We start from the raw sequence: 16,709 nt of genomic DNA on the forward strand, positions 1-16,709 counted from the left end.
TAATGTCAGAGTAGCGTAAATGATCTCTGGTTCCACACCTTCAGAGCTACCTGGATGGTCTGGGCTAGGCACAGGTGTGGAGGCCATGGTAGCATGCTTCCTTGGGAAGCATGGGGGACCCAAGTTCTGAGAAGCAGCATGAATGATCTGGAGCTACACACAGATGTCCTGAGTTGCAAGGAATTTCACATGGGGCGTTGGGGGTGGGGGGATAAAACTGGGTTAGAGGTCCATGTTCCCTGTCTATTCTATAGGTTGCAAACCAATCCCACCTCCCTGCTCAAAGATGTGTTGAAAAACCCATGTTCTCAACTAACTAGATTTTTTCCACCCCACTCTGGAATGTTCTTGGATTTCCCTCTCCCCTCCCACACCACACACATACAAACAAGAAAGGCTCCCCCACTTGAACTGCTGCACTTCAAACAATAAGCTTTATTGAACTCTACTGCTTTCATAGACCTGACAGAGCGGTCCTGCAGCACAATCAAGAGACAGCAAAATGAATCAAATTCCAACCTTTCAAAAACCCCTCTCAACTTCTTTTGGATATGTGACTAAGTGAAGAAGTAGCCACGCACTGTATTTCCAGACTCAAACACTGATTTGGTGAACAGAAGTAATATTCCTAGCTACTAAGCGAAGACCCAGGAGGTGGGAAAGTATTACAATAGCAAAACAACCTAGAGAACCAGAGTCAACAAAATACTAGCACAGTGACTAGACAGTGAGGGAGAGACTAAAGTGGTGACCGAGATCCTTTTTTCAAAATTCAGCTCCCAGAGGTTCTGCCCCTGCCCAATAAGTGAGATTTGAACAAAAACGATCCAGATTATTATATTTTCCATTCTCCCAAACAGTGCATTCACACAGAATAGCGGCAGTTGAGTTAGAAGGAGAGCCTTGAGTAGGAATCTCTTGAATTTAACAGAGAAGGGACAGGCAGTTGTGTTTTCAGCAATGGAAGCAGTTTCCACCTTTGGTCTGAAATAGTTGATCTGCAAGGACCATCTGTTTGCTTGGTCTTTTCAAGAGGATGGAGGTGATGGTTTATACAAGATTGTTTGGGTGTAGAATGTCCCATCCATTGGACTGTGTTGGTAGTGGAGATTTGCTGGAGTTAGCTGCTGGTTGCACTGTTGTTTTTCTCAATAATATCAAAGGATACCCAAGCTGCTGATGGGAACTGCTGCTGATGTCACAGAGATGCCACCTAATCAGATACCAATGCAGTGCTTAAATGCAAACGTCAACGTCTAACATCAGGGTGCTGCATTGTAATTAACCGTGTGGCTCTACTTAGATGAAGTAGCTCTGCACTTCTCAGAAGTTAAGTGCCACTGATCTAGGATCAGAAGCCAACAGAGGAGGAACCCGGAAGAAATTGTGACTAAAACGAAGACAGACAATAAAACATTTTTGTCTTAAACATAAGTTTCTTAGAGTCATAAAGGATGCCTCAAGGTCTGCTAAGATGTGAAGAAATAAAATCATATTGATTTTTGTCAAGCACAACTTCTCTCCTCTACAGTCTAGCTGAACTGTGTCTCTAGGACCTCGCTTCCCTGAAGCACACGTCAAGCTAGAACAAGGATCGCCAAAGGCAGCTGAAGAGTAAGGAGGGGAAGAGACCATGTAAAACAACTGTTCCTTTTCCACATGGGGATGGAGATGCAAGTCTGGTGAACTCCAAAGGCAAGGTTAGACTGTGACTTGGATTATGCACCCAGGCAAGGAAGCAAGAGGGAGTAAGCTCCACCTATGCCCATCAGTCTCCTGGACCTTGGCTCCGAGCACACAGGAGTCAGGACGTGCTGCTCACTCACTTACACTGGAAAAAGTGGGTGGAAAGAGGCAGGCTCTCCCTCCCTTAATGGCTCTGCCCCACTCTAGTCACTGGCTAGCACAGCTGAATGGGTTGCCATTTGCTGCTGTCATAGGCCAACTGTCAATTACTAGTCTTTTGAAGCAAGGGAGAAGTCCTAGCTCAGAGCCATGATGCCTCCTGGGACCACACACAGGATGGTGCAGCTCAGGGCTGTGACTAAAGTTGTGGTTTAGCTCTTGGTAAATGAGGGGACAGGTAAGTTTCACAAAGCTCAGTGTAGAAAAGCCTTCTATGCATCCCTGCTTTGGCGAGCATCTGGTGGGTAATGTTGTGGATGGTCCAGAGCCCAAAAAGATATAAAGGAAAACAAGACCACCATGGTTTTTTTGGTATGAGTATGTGAGAATTGAATTGATATTAGCAAGAAGCGGGTCAAATTAATATTCAATAGGCATGAGCCAGCCACAGTTTGGGAATGAAACCAGAGTCAAAGGCATACCAATGGCCCAGTTACCTCTATAAGCCAAAACAGAAATGGAGACATTGGATCTGACTTCATACAGTCTTGATCCTGCGCCACTGACTTAAAACAGGCAGAGGATCACACTCCATATGAAAAAGAAAAACATCACCAGTGACGGATCTGGTCACTGGAATTGCCAGGATGCAGTGCCAGAAAACAAATGTTGGCATATTCTCATCCATGGAGACAGACATGAACTCCACAGGAGCCTTCATTGACTATTCAATTTCCATTATTCATGGACACCTTCTACAGAGCACAACCCTCGCTCTGTGCTTCTTTTAATTAATAATGCCGTGGAAAATTATTTCATCAGAATGGTTCTATTTTTGTCACCATTGATGAAACTTCAAACAGGAATCACGCTCGCAGGAGAAGCAGCAAGTCACCATTTCTAACGATCCACCAATGAAGTGAGGCAGCTTATTTCAGGAATAATAAAGCTCACCAATTGCCTGAGTTATATAAGGGCCAGACTACGAACGCAAATAACCCCATCAACAGTATTAAATCTTAGTAATTGCTGCCTAATTTAAGTAAATTGACCTAAATTATCTTATTGTGCTGTCCACAGCATCCTATATTAAAATATAGGGGGGTATGAGTGAATGAACTGTATTCATTTAAGGGAAAAGTGGCAAGTTTTTATAGTTCACCACTGCAGTTTATACTTAATATACTTCTTGGTAATCTCTGCCCAACCCCAAATGGGTGGCAAAGCCCCTCTACATCTTTATAATATTTCTTACAAAAACCCCAAATGATGCACATGAGGAGTGAACAAAACATTTTTAGAATTAGTCATATCACATAGCATTGTATTGGTGTAATGCCTCAACGCAAAAATTTCCGAAAAGCTGATTGAAGACTCGACTTTGAAAACCGGAATAAACTCACAACACAAAGGCTCTTTCTAAATTGCTAAATTGCATTGGATAAAGTGGGAACAATTGTATGCAAATTAGACTGCCACCGTGCTGAATGATTTTTCACAGCAAACATACAAAAGTGTCAGCGATCCCCAGGATGCTTTTAAGCAGATGGAATTATGCATGATCTATGGAGGTTATATAGTTCTATGTTCCCCAATTTTAGTATGTTTTTAAATCCACATACCCATTTAAATAGTTTGTTTTCAGGAATGCCTCCATAATGAACGAGAATGTGGATACCAACAAAGAACTTAATATGAAACTCTCTTTCCAGAGATACAAGTATTTGGCTCAAATGAAAACAAAGCTATTTTTAATGCCTAAGATTTTTTGTTCATTAAAAACCACTGGCAAAAAGCAAGGAATGATTAAAAAAGAAATTGTTCTAATTTCAAATATAGAGAAAAACAATGGGCCACTTGGAGCTATGACAATTTGCACGAGCTGAAAATCTGCAGGTAAATAGCCTCATACATTTAAATTGTGTTAGATGAATTATACATCAGCCATTATATATAAATAAAAGACATTCCAGCTGCCTTAAATGTATCCTCTCTCTCTTTGCACTTCTGTGCCTCCTTCTCCACCACACATTCCAACAGTGAATGCGCCAGAGAACCCATAGACACAGCCTCATTAATCACACACCCGATTCATTCCCAGAGCACTCTCTACCGTGTGCATTGGATGAGGTACTGTGGAAAGTAACAACACACAATCATTTATATTTTAAAAATATGGGTGAAATATTGGCCTCACTGAAGTCAATGGCAACACCCCATATCTTAATGCACATGTACAAAATAATATATAACATATGAGAGTCTGGCCATGACCTGGAGATTTTGCCACTAGCTGGCATAGGTGGAAGTGGTAGCAAGAACTAGAAACCTACATATTTAAAAATATTTGAACTGAGTACTTGTTTCCTGCAGGAACCTGTTTGTTGACTCTAAATAGGTTTTGTGGAATTTCGGACATCAACATAATGTGGTTTTTTTTATGTGTTTGATTCTTTACTAGCGATTTTCGTTGATTCCATACACCAGGGCGTGATTGCTATGATTGCTCCACAGGCCAAACTTGTAAAACAAGGCCCTAATTCAAGGAGCACATATTCTTGAAAGGCATTTCATGCATTAGATGGTAAATATTCTCTCCCATATCAGAAGTCAGTAACTCTTTGATGGATCCTTCCAAGCACTGCTTTATAAACTTCAGTTTTTGGAGATGGACATGAATCTCATTGCAGTTTTCAAAAATATCTTTCTAGTTTAATTATTTTCTCTACTTGGAAAAAGTTCCAAGTTCTATTTCTGCCATGCAGTCTGCATTAGTGATTTTAGATGTGCCATGAGCCTTTCATCACCCAAAGAAAAATGCTACAACACTTTGCAATTAGAGGTTAAAAGTCACTTCACCATCCTGAGCAGGAGAGATCACTGCAGGTTGAAAAGCTAACAGCCACTCTGATTTTATGGGCCCAAATTTATTGTGATAGATGAACTACCTAACCAACAAAAAAAAATCTTGAGTTGGTAATAGCGTGCTGCACAGCTCTATTAAGTAGGTCATTCAACATGACAGGTCTCTGTATACTATTTGGGAATGAGAAAACATTATTTCTCCACCTCAATGTGCCTGTCTCATTTCTTGTCATGTGGAAATAACCTTTCATGCTTAATACTATTACTAATTTATTAGCCTTTTAAATGCCTAAATTGCTGTACAGTTGGTGGACTACATCTTAACGCTTGCTGAAGCAAAGAGTGCTTTAGAAATGTGTGTGTGTAAAGCAATAAACCAGATGGGAGAACAATTCTCTGTATCTCTGTGTTTGCTACAGTGGGAGCAAACAATCATCTTCTTGAGCACAGAACAGCCAGCAATATATGTTTGTTATAATTAAATGGTGAATCTTGAAAGTGGTGACCAAATGAAAAAGGTGCTAAATATATTCCTATTCAAATCAATTAAAGGAGAAAACGATTTTCTTTCCACTTAGATTACATGACTACAGCACAAATTGCTGTAGAACTGTACAGCTCTGTCAGTCCAATCTGTTGTGACCTGACTGCCTGCTTCTGCCCGCTTGATGGGACTATTTGTTGGATAGTTAGGGCCAAATTTTCTAAGAAATGAACCTTTAAACTAGCAGTTTTGTCCCTAGTAGAGAACACAATGGGAAGCCTGAACATTTTCTGCCGATGAAGCCTGATCCCACTGAAGTCACTTACCTGACAGGACTTTGGAGCAGAGTCTGGTATCTAAGAGCACAAAAATCTATCTCGTGCCTAGGAATGAAGTATAGAAAATTCCCACACCAAACTGACTGCATGTCCCAGCACTGCTTTTTTAGGGAAAGGCTTCCCCCCCCCAGACCTAGCTCCTGGATATTAAGCAGCTAGAGATAGACAACAATGTGTGATTCCACTTAACCATGTCCTTCAGAACCTTTTACTGCCAATCCATTCATGTCTACTGCTGCCCTACGTAACCAATGCGGATCTCTCATCTCCTGTGCAAGCCAATCTACATACCTTTCTTTATAAGCTTCGTTATGCGATTCAGTTGCCTTTTGCTTTCAGCCACAGCAAGAAAATCCTCATGGCACAAATCCTCCCTTCCAACATGCAGTCCAAATCCTAGGCTGTGACTGCGTAACTCCACCAGGGAAAAGTATTCCCCTACCATTACCATCAGGTTGCCAAGTGGCTTCAAAGACACTCCACTGCCATTATTACAGCCCTGCATAGTAACCACTGTGGATGTAACACAGAGGGAAGCAGCCTTTAACTACCTGAAAGGGCGTTTCAGGGAGGATGGGGCTAGGCTGTTCTCAGTGGTGGCGGATGACAGAACTAGGACCAATGGTCTCAAGTTGCAGTGAGGGAGGTCTAAGTTGGATATTAGGAAAAAAAATTCACTAGGAGGGTGATGAAGCACTGGAATGGGTGACCTAGGGAGGTGGTGGAATCTCCATCCTTAGAGGTTTTTAAGGTGTTGGGGTTGGTCCTGCTTTGAGCAGGGGGTTGGACTAGATGACCTCCTGGGGTCCCTAATCTATGATTCTGTGAAAGGGGGACAAGAGGTTCCATGTCTAAGTGATCCATGCAGCCACACTGTTGGTCCTCCCCAGACTGCACCTCCTGGTTCCGCATTGCACACCTGTACCTGTGCAGGCCCCCAAATATTGCACCCCACCTTGTGGAGCACACTGGGTCCACTGCCAGAAAGCCCTCTACATAGTTGGAGGACGGGAAAGGATTTCCATTATGTGAACGGCGGAATTGCAGTCCACTGCTTTGTCAGCAAATCGTTCACATTGCTTTCGGTAATACATCGTTCTGGCATGGCTCCAGAGGAAGAGGCATAGTCTCAGGTAGCTAGTTTAAGTGACAGGTTTATAACCAGAGGAAGCAAAAAGTATGTTTTGGCACAGCGTGAATTGTATTAGCTTATCCCATGAAATTGCCTCCAGGCATTTCTTCCCTGGTCCCATATCCTGCCTGGTTCCGCCCAGGTTCTTGTCAACGCTTTCAGCTCTGCACTGGCAATTCATGGCACATTGCAGGTGGCAAGGGAAGAATTACAAGAGAGGGGTAAGAGCACAAACTTGAGCTTAAACTGTATTTTTGCTGTGCTTTTTCTCTCGGCCTTAACTCAGATTAGTGTTGCCACCTTTCTAATTGCTGGTAACTGGACCACTGAGGCCCTGCCCCACCTCTGCCCTCAAGTCCCTGCCCTTGCTCCGCCTCTTTCCCCAAGACCCCACCCTCACTTTTCTCACCCTTCGCCTCCTGCTGGATCATAACAAGGAGGTGGCCCTGGCTGAGCAGGGGCTAGTACGAGTTAATGACCCAGCGTCTCCCCCCTACCCTGCAGTAATCGGACTTTTGGTCTGAGTGCCAGTTAGAGTTGCCAGGTTCCCAAAAACCAGGCACCTGGCAACCCTAAATGGCACCTGGACACAGAAGCCATAAACCGGACTATCTGGGTAAAAACCGGATGGGTGGCAATCCTAACTCAGACTGGGTGGCATCTGTATCGTCTCCCAAATCTCCCCTGGCTGAGTCACTTCCTCTGTGTCTTGTACTTTGCTGACCACACTGACAGCACTAAAGAACCAGAACTTTGCTTTCTGTGCAGCACCTTGTACAAGCTACTGTTGCCACAATGATACTAGGCTCAATGAACCATCAGTCTGTTCCAGCTGGGCAATTCCTGTTTTACTATAAGCACTGAGCTTCCTTTTCTCTATGGCTGAATTGTCTTTTTAAACATTGGTGTAGCCTTACAGTAACTTCAGATAAGTTACCCTAGGAGCAGCTATAGAAAAAAAATCAATTTCAGCTGTAACCGGATCTCAGTTAATGCTCAATAATCTATAAAACACTGTTATGAGATTTCCCTATGCAAATCAAATGTATATGACCCTCATCAATCTCTAAAAACACCTCCCTAAAGATTAAACTTTGCAACTGCAATGCAAATTAAAGCACCCCTTAACTTATTTTCAAGATACATCTTTATAGCTAATTCATTTTTAGATGGAGCATTCTTGGAAATGACTAACAGATATTGAGCTTTACTGATTGATTATAAAATGAGCAGGCAGGTTTAAAACTAGAGAACTGTAAATATAAAATCACTATCAAGCTTTATTCATCTTGCCATATGAATATTCTAAACTGAGTAAGCAAGAGAAGCAGATACTAACAGAACACCTTTGCTGAGTACAATTTATTTATTTCACATCAATAAATTCCTCTTACTTGTTCCATGTCTCATCAGCATGGCCTCTGACCTGGATCTTAGTAGATGGGGGAGTGAACTTCATTTGGAAGAAGTAATCATTTGGATTCCATTGGACTAAAAACACAGTCTTATATATTATGTAAATGGAATGGAAAGAAATAAGTGTAATCTATATGTCACCCTCTAGGGCAGATACTCTGTACTGCAAATCTACAGGTAGCTTTTACCAAGCCACCATTAACGAACATCCACAGCTTTTACTGCCAGTCTAGTAAATCTGCACTGACCTGAAAACATCGAGACTAAATCTGGGATGGCTATTTGCCACACAGACCCTGTTGGGGTTCTCAATCACTTTTCCCTAGCAATGATAAGAATTAGATCAAGTGCCTTACCCGTTTCCTCAGATTGCAGGTGAGTGTGAGATTCCTCGAGAAGGAGTTTGCAAAAGCTGTATAAAAGTCCAGAACTTTCAGCAAGGCTTCCCGTTTAATAATATGTAAATCGCAGTACGTCAGTGCCCGGACATTGGCACACGCATGGGCCAAAGTAGTTTCCTTCCAGAAGATATCACCAAATACATCACCTTTACCTGAAAAAAAGCAGGACAGATTTATTAAGCCATGCTGTGTACATATTAGTCTTCAGCAAACCAATTATTCCCCCACCTCATAATTTTCTTCTGTCTCCAATTATTCTGAATTTAGGCCCAGATTTTTAAAGGTATTTAGGCACTGCTCTGGTCAGCATTGCCAGGTCTAACAGACTTAGGAACCTCAGTCTCTAACTTTCAAGGAAACCTAGGTTCCTAAGTACCTAAGTCACTTTTGAAAATGAGACTTAAGCTTCTTTAAAAATAGGATTTAGGGGGAAAATTTTACCCTCAAGCACATGCTAAATCTATGCATTTGCTGAATCTGCACCTCAATGAAGTATCCAACTATTAGAGCCGATCAAACAAAAATTAAGAAAAATATTTGCTAAAAAAGTAACTCCTTTTTAGCTATCAAATCATTCACAAATTGACCCTGATTCCTGTGAACGAACTTGTTGTTCATCAGGATTAACTGAATAGTTCTGACAAATAATTTTCTAACAGTTGTCCATGACTGTTTGCATTAAATGTTTTCTAATTGTGTCGTGTGATTGGTCATCTGTTTCTACTCCTTACCTGAATGACATTTTATTTTTAAAGGGGAGAATAACAAATGATAACTAACAGGTAATGACTTGTGTAATATGTTTTCAGCTGCATAATCATCTGCTCTAAAATTTGTGAAATGTTGGGAATTTGTGAACATTTTCAAGAATGTCCAATGGTCATCTGAAAACTTGCAAATAACAAAGAAACTGACCCTATGAATCTTAGTGAACCAAACATCGCACTTATATTTAGTTGTATTTGTGAATCTTGTATTTGTGAATTTTCTGATGTTTGACCAGTTCTGTTAATCTAACTGTTAGCAGAATGATTAGATTAAGTGATTTTTCTAGATGAAAGATTATTAATTATTGATATTACAGAATTGTCCAAAGGCCCAATCAGGATATGAGCTCCACTAACTCATTAACAACTAGTGTATTTAAAATCCATGCCTCTAACTCATTAACCACTAGTGTATTTAAAATCCATGCCTCCAAAGCTGGGTTTGGCCAAAGCTATTAGGAAGGTAGTGGCTCAAACTATTTATTTTATTAGGATGTTTGAAGGTGAAATGATAGGTACATCACACATTCTGAGGTGACACAACCCCTCACTGGTCTGAAATTGATTCTGTCACAAAAGCCTTTTTCACTATTTTTAGCAGATTGGGTTTCCTTAAAGAAATTTTACCTGACCTTGGGTCAAATTTCATGTCTCAGCTATCCAGTGAGTTATAGAAGTTGCGTGGGATAAAATAATTAAAAGCTGCCCCATATCACCCAGAGACAAATGGTCTAGTGGAGAGTTTCAATGGAATTCTAAAATCTACGCTGGCAATCAGACTAAAGAACCCAAGTCTGAGACGGTCACAGATGGAATGCTACCCTATTTGCTATTCACTTACAGGGAAGTGCCCCAAGAGTCGACAGGGTTCACCCCACATGATGTTCTACATGGAAAGAAAGTGAGGGGACCTGTAGATCATATCCAAGACTCCTGAGAAGGGGACACTGAAGTAGAAGGAGAGCCTGTAACTAAGGCAAGAGTTAAAGGACATGATGGAAATGGTTCTGATTAACCTCAGACACAGTCAAAACAAAACTTGTGCTATGACCAACATACTTGTAAATGCTCTTTTGAAATGGGGGATCTGGGCTTCGTGTTAAGACCTGTGAAAAAATACAAAATGCAGAATTCTTGTGAAGAACCTTTTGAGGTGATAAAAGAGGTGAATGAAGGTTCATGCCATGTTAAAGGGCCTCATGGTAATGGTCTTCCATAGCTGGTGCATGTAAATAGACTTAAAACTTATCACAGCAGGCAAGTCAATGTAATCTATTGTGTAGAAAGGGAAACTGAGGCACACTACCTCATTGATTTGATGGCTGAATGTCAAACTGATTCACCTCTATGAAAGCATTGATCTCTGCGGTGAGTTAACACCAGTTGAAAAGGCAGAGGTGTTATCTGGGCTGCAAACACACGGATAAGTGTTTTCCAGTTAGCCAGGGGAGACTCACTTGTTGACTTATATGACCATTGCTGTAGGATCACAGTGACCTCCCAGCAGGGCCTACTGTACAAGGTACAAGAGCAAATTCACGCAGAGATACAAAGCATACTGGATCAGGACTGCAACTATATACAGACACTCAAGTTGTGACCTGCATGTTGTTTGGCTTTTTGTGAGCGGACCAAGTTGGAAGTTACAACAGCAAAGCACTGTGAGGCACCCCAGGTTATGGGGGAAGGCAGTGACACAGCTCCTCACTAGTCTGTATTGCACCCCAGAATGTGACAGTCCAGTTTTGCACAAAAGAAAAGACACATGGTTCAGTGCCATAGTTAGAACCATGAGCCATGACAAGTATCACAAGATTAAAGCTTTGGCTCATATTTACTATAAATCAGAGAAGTAGCAGATCTGAATTGTAGATTTGCAGCGCTGGTCACCCCCTCTCAAAAGGTTCAGAGCAGATGATGAGAATGATCAAAGGCCTGGAAAAAAAAATCTCTTCCATGAAATGACATTGAAAATATTGGGATTGTTTACCTCAGAAAGGACATGAATGAGGACATGATAAAGGTATAAAAATAATGAATGGCAGACAAGGTAAAGGGGGAACTTCTGTGCTCCCTGACTCATAGCATAAGAACAAGGAGACATTCAATGACATCAAACAATGGGAAATTCAAAACTGAGAGAAGGAAATACTTTTCTAGACAACATGCAATTAAACTGTGGAACTCATTGCCACAGGAAGTTGTTGAGGCCAAGAATTTACAAAATTTCAAAAGGGATTGGACATGTATATGGATATCAATAATATCCAGAGAGATCATAACTATTAATGACAAAATCTGGAAGGGATATTAAACCTCTTGCTTCAGGTCTTAAGTCAATTTCTAACTACAAGAGATCAGGATGAGACCTAATGTGGAGGAGCAGATTATTCCACACTTGCCTACCATGGGGTTCTTATATCTTCCTCTGAAGCACCTGGTGCTGGCTACTGCCTGATCCAGTTTGGCAATTCCTATGTTCCTACATAGCCACTTGGGAAAGGGAGGTTATTTACTATAACTGGAGGTTCTTCAAGATGTGTGGTCCCTATCTGGATTCCATCTGTAGAACCGAAACTGTTTGACATAATATCTGTCAACCCACATGTGCATCATGCGTTGGCCATATGGTGCATCCAAGGTCTTATGAGACTGTGCGAGTCGATGCTCCTCCAGGGCCTGTAGCAGAGGGGATGAGGGGCAGGACTGGAATCCAGATAGGGACCACGCATCTCAAAGAACCTCCAGGTACAAGAAGTAGTCTCCTTTACTTCTTCGAGTGCTAGTCCCTATGTGGAGTCTATATGTGGGTAGCATAGCGAGCGGTATTCAGTGTGGAGGTGGGAAAGAGGGCTCAGCAGAGGTGAGAGTTTGTAGGACTGTGTGGCCAACTGCCACATCTGTGGCTGCTGACTGAGCTATGGTGTGGTGAGTGGTGCAAGTGTGCATGGAAGACCACAATGCTGCTTTACAAATGTCTTGCCATGGGATGTCCGCAGGGAGAGCTTGTGCTCTCTTGTGGCCAGGTGGCAGAGAGACTCAGGAAAAGGAGTAACACTCTGTTATGCATCAGGAGATCTGTTTAGAGAGGAGCTGGGAGGAGAGGGTGTGGCTTTGTCCATGTTCCGCTATAGTGAGAAAGAGTCTGGGCGAATCTTGGAAAGCATGGATGCATTGGAGATAAAAGGCCAGCGCATGATGGATGTCGAGGGAATCTAATGTGCGCTTCCTGGGGGAGGTGTGTGGTTTAGGGTAAAAAGTTGGGAAGTGACTGACTTGATTGAGGTGGAACTGAGAGGCCACCTTGGGGAGAAACTTGGGATGGAGGCATAGGAAGACCTTATCCTTGTGGAACACAGTAAAGAGTGGGTCAGCCGTCATGGCTGCCACTTTGCTGACTCATTGAGCAGAGGTGATGGCCACGAAAAAGATAACCTTCATGGAGAGGTGGGTGAGGGAGCAAGTGGCCAGGGGCTCAAAGGATGGTTTAGTGAGGGCTGAAAGGACAAGGTTAAGGTCCCAAAGGGAAGTAGGTTTCTGGACTGAAGGGAAGGTATTGAGGAGACCTCGGAGGAATCAAGCAGTGATTGGGTGGCTGAAGGCAGAGAAGCCATCTATAGATGGGAGGAAAACACTGAGTACCACCAGGTGGACTCGAATGGAGGCGTGGGCAAGGCCTGAAAGTTGAAAGTGGAGCAGATAGTCAAGGACAGTTGCTATGGACATGGCATCTAGGGGTGATGGCGGGACACCCACACCGTGAACCATATCCATTTGGCTTGGTAGCATGCTCTGGTAGCCAGGCATCTGCTATGTGAGAGGACATCATGCACAGGTGTGGAGCATGCATTGTCTACTCACAAGCCCCATCCAAATATCAGGTCATGAGTTGAAGAGGGTTTGGGTTGGAGTGGTGGATCTGACACTGTTGTTGCGTGAGAAGATTTGGGAGAGGGGGGAGTTGGACTGGAAGGCAAGCAGAAAATTGCAGATCAGCAAACCAATACTGGCGCCACCAAAAGGGGGCTATGAGGATGAGGACCGCTCGATCCTGCCTCACTTTGGGGAACACTTGTGGGAGGAGCGGTATGGGCGAGAAGGCATGTTGGGATGGTGCTAAATCACTATATAGTATCGCACTGGACAAGTTTGGTGAGCCTGAGTGCTAGAGGATTCTGGGAGCAGGGCCCCATAGCATTAGACTGTGGAAAATCACTGTAAAGGCCAAACTTGCACTTGACATCAACATACGTCACAAATGTTTGTCCAGATCCTGTGTAAGCAGCTATGCTGATGTGGAAGACCAATGGTCACGGTCATGGCCAGTTTGCCTGGTGTGTACAGGTGGAGGTGTGTAATGGCGAATCTGGGGCGAGCTGACCTGGGTCAACTGACCCTATAGAATGACGTGACATCAGGTGCCTGGATGGGAGTAGTCCACGATAAGTGAGTATCAGCCAATCCATGCAGCCCTCTCCCAAATTATGAATTAATTGGGATATGCCACATAATTTGCTGGCAAAGCATATTTTGGGGACATGTCACTTCTTTGGGAACAGGGTATAAGTACTGAGTATTAGTAGCTAGTTTTTTCTATCTATATCTCATATAGCCAAGAGGGCCAGTGATACTGTCAGACAGAAGAAGGATTAAGACCAGAGGGCCTCAGGGTAACCTAGACCCGTCTCCGAGGGATCATAGATCAGAAGGCCTTGGGGTAGCCAAAACCCACCATGAGGGACTCAGAAAATAGACCAAGGAATAGACCATCTGAAGGGGGAAGAGACAGTTGTCACCTAGGAGTGGTAGCTATCCTGCTTTGTTTACCAATCAGGATACTGTGTGGGGCCAGCACAGTACTGAGAGTTTATGGTTGGGAAATTGGAACTTACTAAGGAGAGGCATTGTATAGTCCTTTCTATTTGTCTGTGATACCTACTTTTCAATAAACAATAGCTCTGCATTGAAGATACTGACTTTTTCGTCTTCACTGGTCTGGTCACTAGGGGCCCAGCTGTGGGCACATGAATTGTTCTGAATTGATCCCCGGCTCAACAGTGGTGGAGAATACAGGCACCGTGCCATGTGAAGATCAGATAAGAGATAAAGTTGAATTGAGACGCACAGAGTTTTGTTTAAGTTTGAAAAGCAGACTCTTGGTCAAAACTGAGTTGACTTTATTGATTTATTGACTTTGTGTATTTGAATTGAGAGAGAAGCGATCACAGACAAAGAGAGAAAAGTTATATTAGTGCAATCTTCAAGTCAAGGATGTTTAGCAGGCATAAACAAAGCAGGTGGACCTTGGAGGTAAAGGGGGATGCCCCGAAACCTCCAGGTCTAGCTGAAAAGTCTTTATTGTGACAAGCGTGTGAAAATTTGGAGTCAGAGTCATGGTTGTCTGATGCGGTTCCTATTCGCCACTCCAGGAGGATTGTTTGAACGATCTGCTGTTGAAATATCAAGAGGGATATAGTCCAAAAAAGTAACAAATGACTTATGCTGCTATGTGTATTATGTATCAGGCAGTAGATAAGTTATTGGCAGAACTAAATGGTTCGGAACGTACATGAGAGACTTTGGAACAGGAGCTGGAGAAGGTTAAAGTACAGAATGAGAATATGAGGTGAGATTTGCAAACAGCTTTAACCCAAAATTGAACCAATGCCCAGCAAATGACAGTATTAAATCAGAACTGTCAGCAGCTGGAACAACGGGTTCACGTACAGGAACAGGAAGAAAGGCAACTGAGGCAAGAGACTTTGTAGTACCATGGAGCTGTTTCAGTTTTAACTGATCAGGTTAAGAAACCTGGAAGGACTGGCAGGGAGGATCACAAGAAATGTGCTAGTGTGATCAGTAAACTGAAACAAGCTTTAGTGGCTCACAAACCATCAGTAGTGTGGCACTAGGAAATAATCCCTGGGACAACCAGGACTGGGGGAATGCTATGGAGGAATGGCAGAGAGAGAAAGATCAAGAGATGTGGGAACAGGAACATCATGTGCAGCGTGCTATTCCTAGCGCCCCTCTGCCTCCGTATGACAGCAATAGTAAAAAGAAGGAAGGCAGAAAGGTGTGTGTGATGTTGCAATCTAGGAAAACTTATGGAAGTGGGGAAGGGGAACCCACTTACCAGCACATTGACATACCTGATGTGCATCGTCCAGTGATTAAAAGGGAACAGTATAATGTTAAACTAGGTAATGAGAATGCTGTGATACTCGATGATGATGGGAAACCAGTATATGAGCTGGTGGAGGAGGAATCCGTTTGAGGAACTCAATTGCCAACAATAGTAGTGCAGACACCCCAAACCCCTCGGCATTTAAAGGAGGAAATAACCCGTCCTCTGACTGAAACTGAAAAACAGACACTGGCCAAACAGTTGGGACCTTTAACAAAGAAAAACTGTATGGCTTGGCTTTTGGGATATACCATCCGAGACAATTGGATCTGGGAGACCTGAAGGATTTAACACTAACGTGCACTGGGCCTGCGGAGGGACCAACAGTACTGGCAGAAATTGAAAGTGAGCGAAATAAAGATGAGGCTTTGAAAAAGATAGTTCGATTTTTCCTGTCCCCTGCTGAGCTAAGGAAGGCTGTGTTGTTAATGTGTCAGGAAGAGGGAGAAACTGTTATGGCTTATTGCACTAGATTGACTTTGGCAAGTAGGCTTGCTGGCTGGGAGGATGAGAAGGAGCATATAACAGATTTAATGTGTGATAGATTAAGATCACCTATTAAAAACTTTATGGGGCCATGGGAAACAGGACTAGGGCGGATTTACTGAGAGCTGCTTGGGAAGCAGAGCAGGTATTGGGTAATGCCAGCAGTTCTACTCAGAAGGTGGTTAGTGAAGTGTCTTACACTAACAAAGCAGGGTGCAATGAATTTAGCAGTCCAAAGCTGAATGCTGGACATGGTAGGGAGCAAGGTGCTTCTGGATTTAGAGGCAGAGGAAGAGGAATTATGGCAGCAGGAGGATCACTGAGAGGACAAGTATGGGCTCATCTTCTAAACAGAGGATTGGACATGACACGGTTTGATGGACGCCCCCCTGAAGAACTGGTAATTGCTTTAAGTGAATGGAATGGAAAGCAACAGGCCAAGAGGGAACAATCACCACCAGTGCCACAACCTAAAGCTAACGCTATTGAAGCAGTGCCAATGATTACAGGGCAGATTCCACTCGGCCCTTACAGTATCCTGTCACGGGAATTGGCAGAGAGAGAGGGGAGCAGCCTTCAAGGCAGCTCCACATCTCAATGAGGGTGCCTTGCCCCTAGCAACCCCTACCCCTTGAGATTAGATATTGGTTACTAAATTACAGACCCATGTAACTGGTAGGCCATATGTAAATGCAGGACAGGTGTAGGCAGGAGGGAATATACAATGGTTGCTAGGACCAGAGGCAACTTTGATCAAGTCGGTGCAGACAGATTTGCGGCAGGGACTA

At 43.1% G+C, this 16,709-nt stretch overlaps 1 protein-coding gene across 1 annotated transcript in view; it reads right to left on the minus strand.

Annotated features, from left to right (window-relative positions):
• The window catches only part of KCNH5 (potassium voltage-gated channel subfamily H member 5), a 234,939-nt gene that overhangs the window by 33,209 nt on the left and 185,021 nt on the right, over positions 1–16,709 (minus strand). Inside the window, exon 10 of the mRNA XM_067554914.1 lies at positions 8,437–8,633. Within this exon, the coding sequence (XP_067411015.1) occupies positions 8,437–8,633 (197 nt within the window). The remainder of the gene's footprint in view (positions 1–8,436; positions 8,634–16,709) is intronic.

Source organism: Emydura macquarii, unplaced genomic scaffold (assembly GCF_026122565.2).
Source record: "Emydura macquarii macquarii isolate MOO-44397 ecotype Brisbane River unplaced genomic scaffold, CSIRO-AGI_Emac_v2 contig_1551, whole genome shotgun sequence".
NCBI lineage: Eukaryota > Metazoa > Chordata > Testudines > Chelidae > Emydura > Emydura macquarii.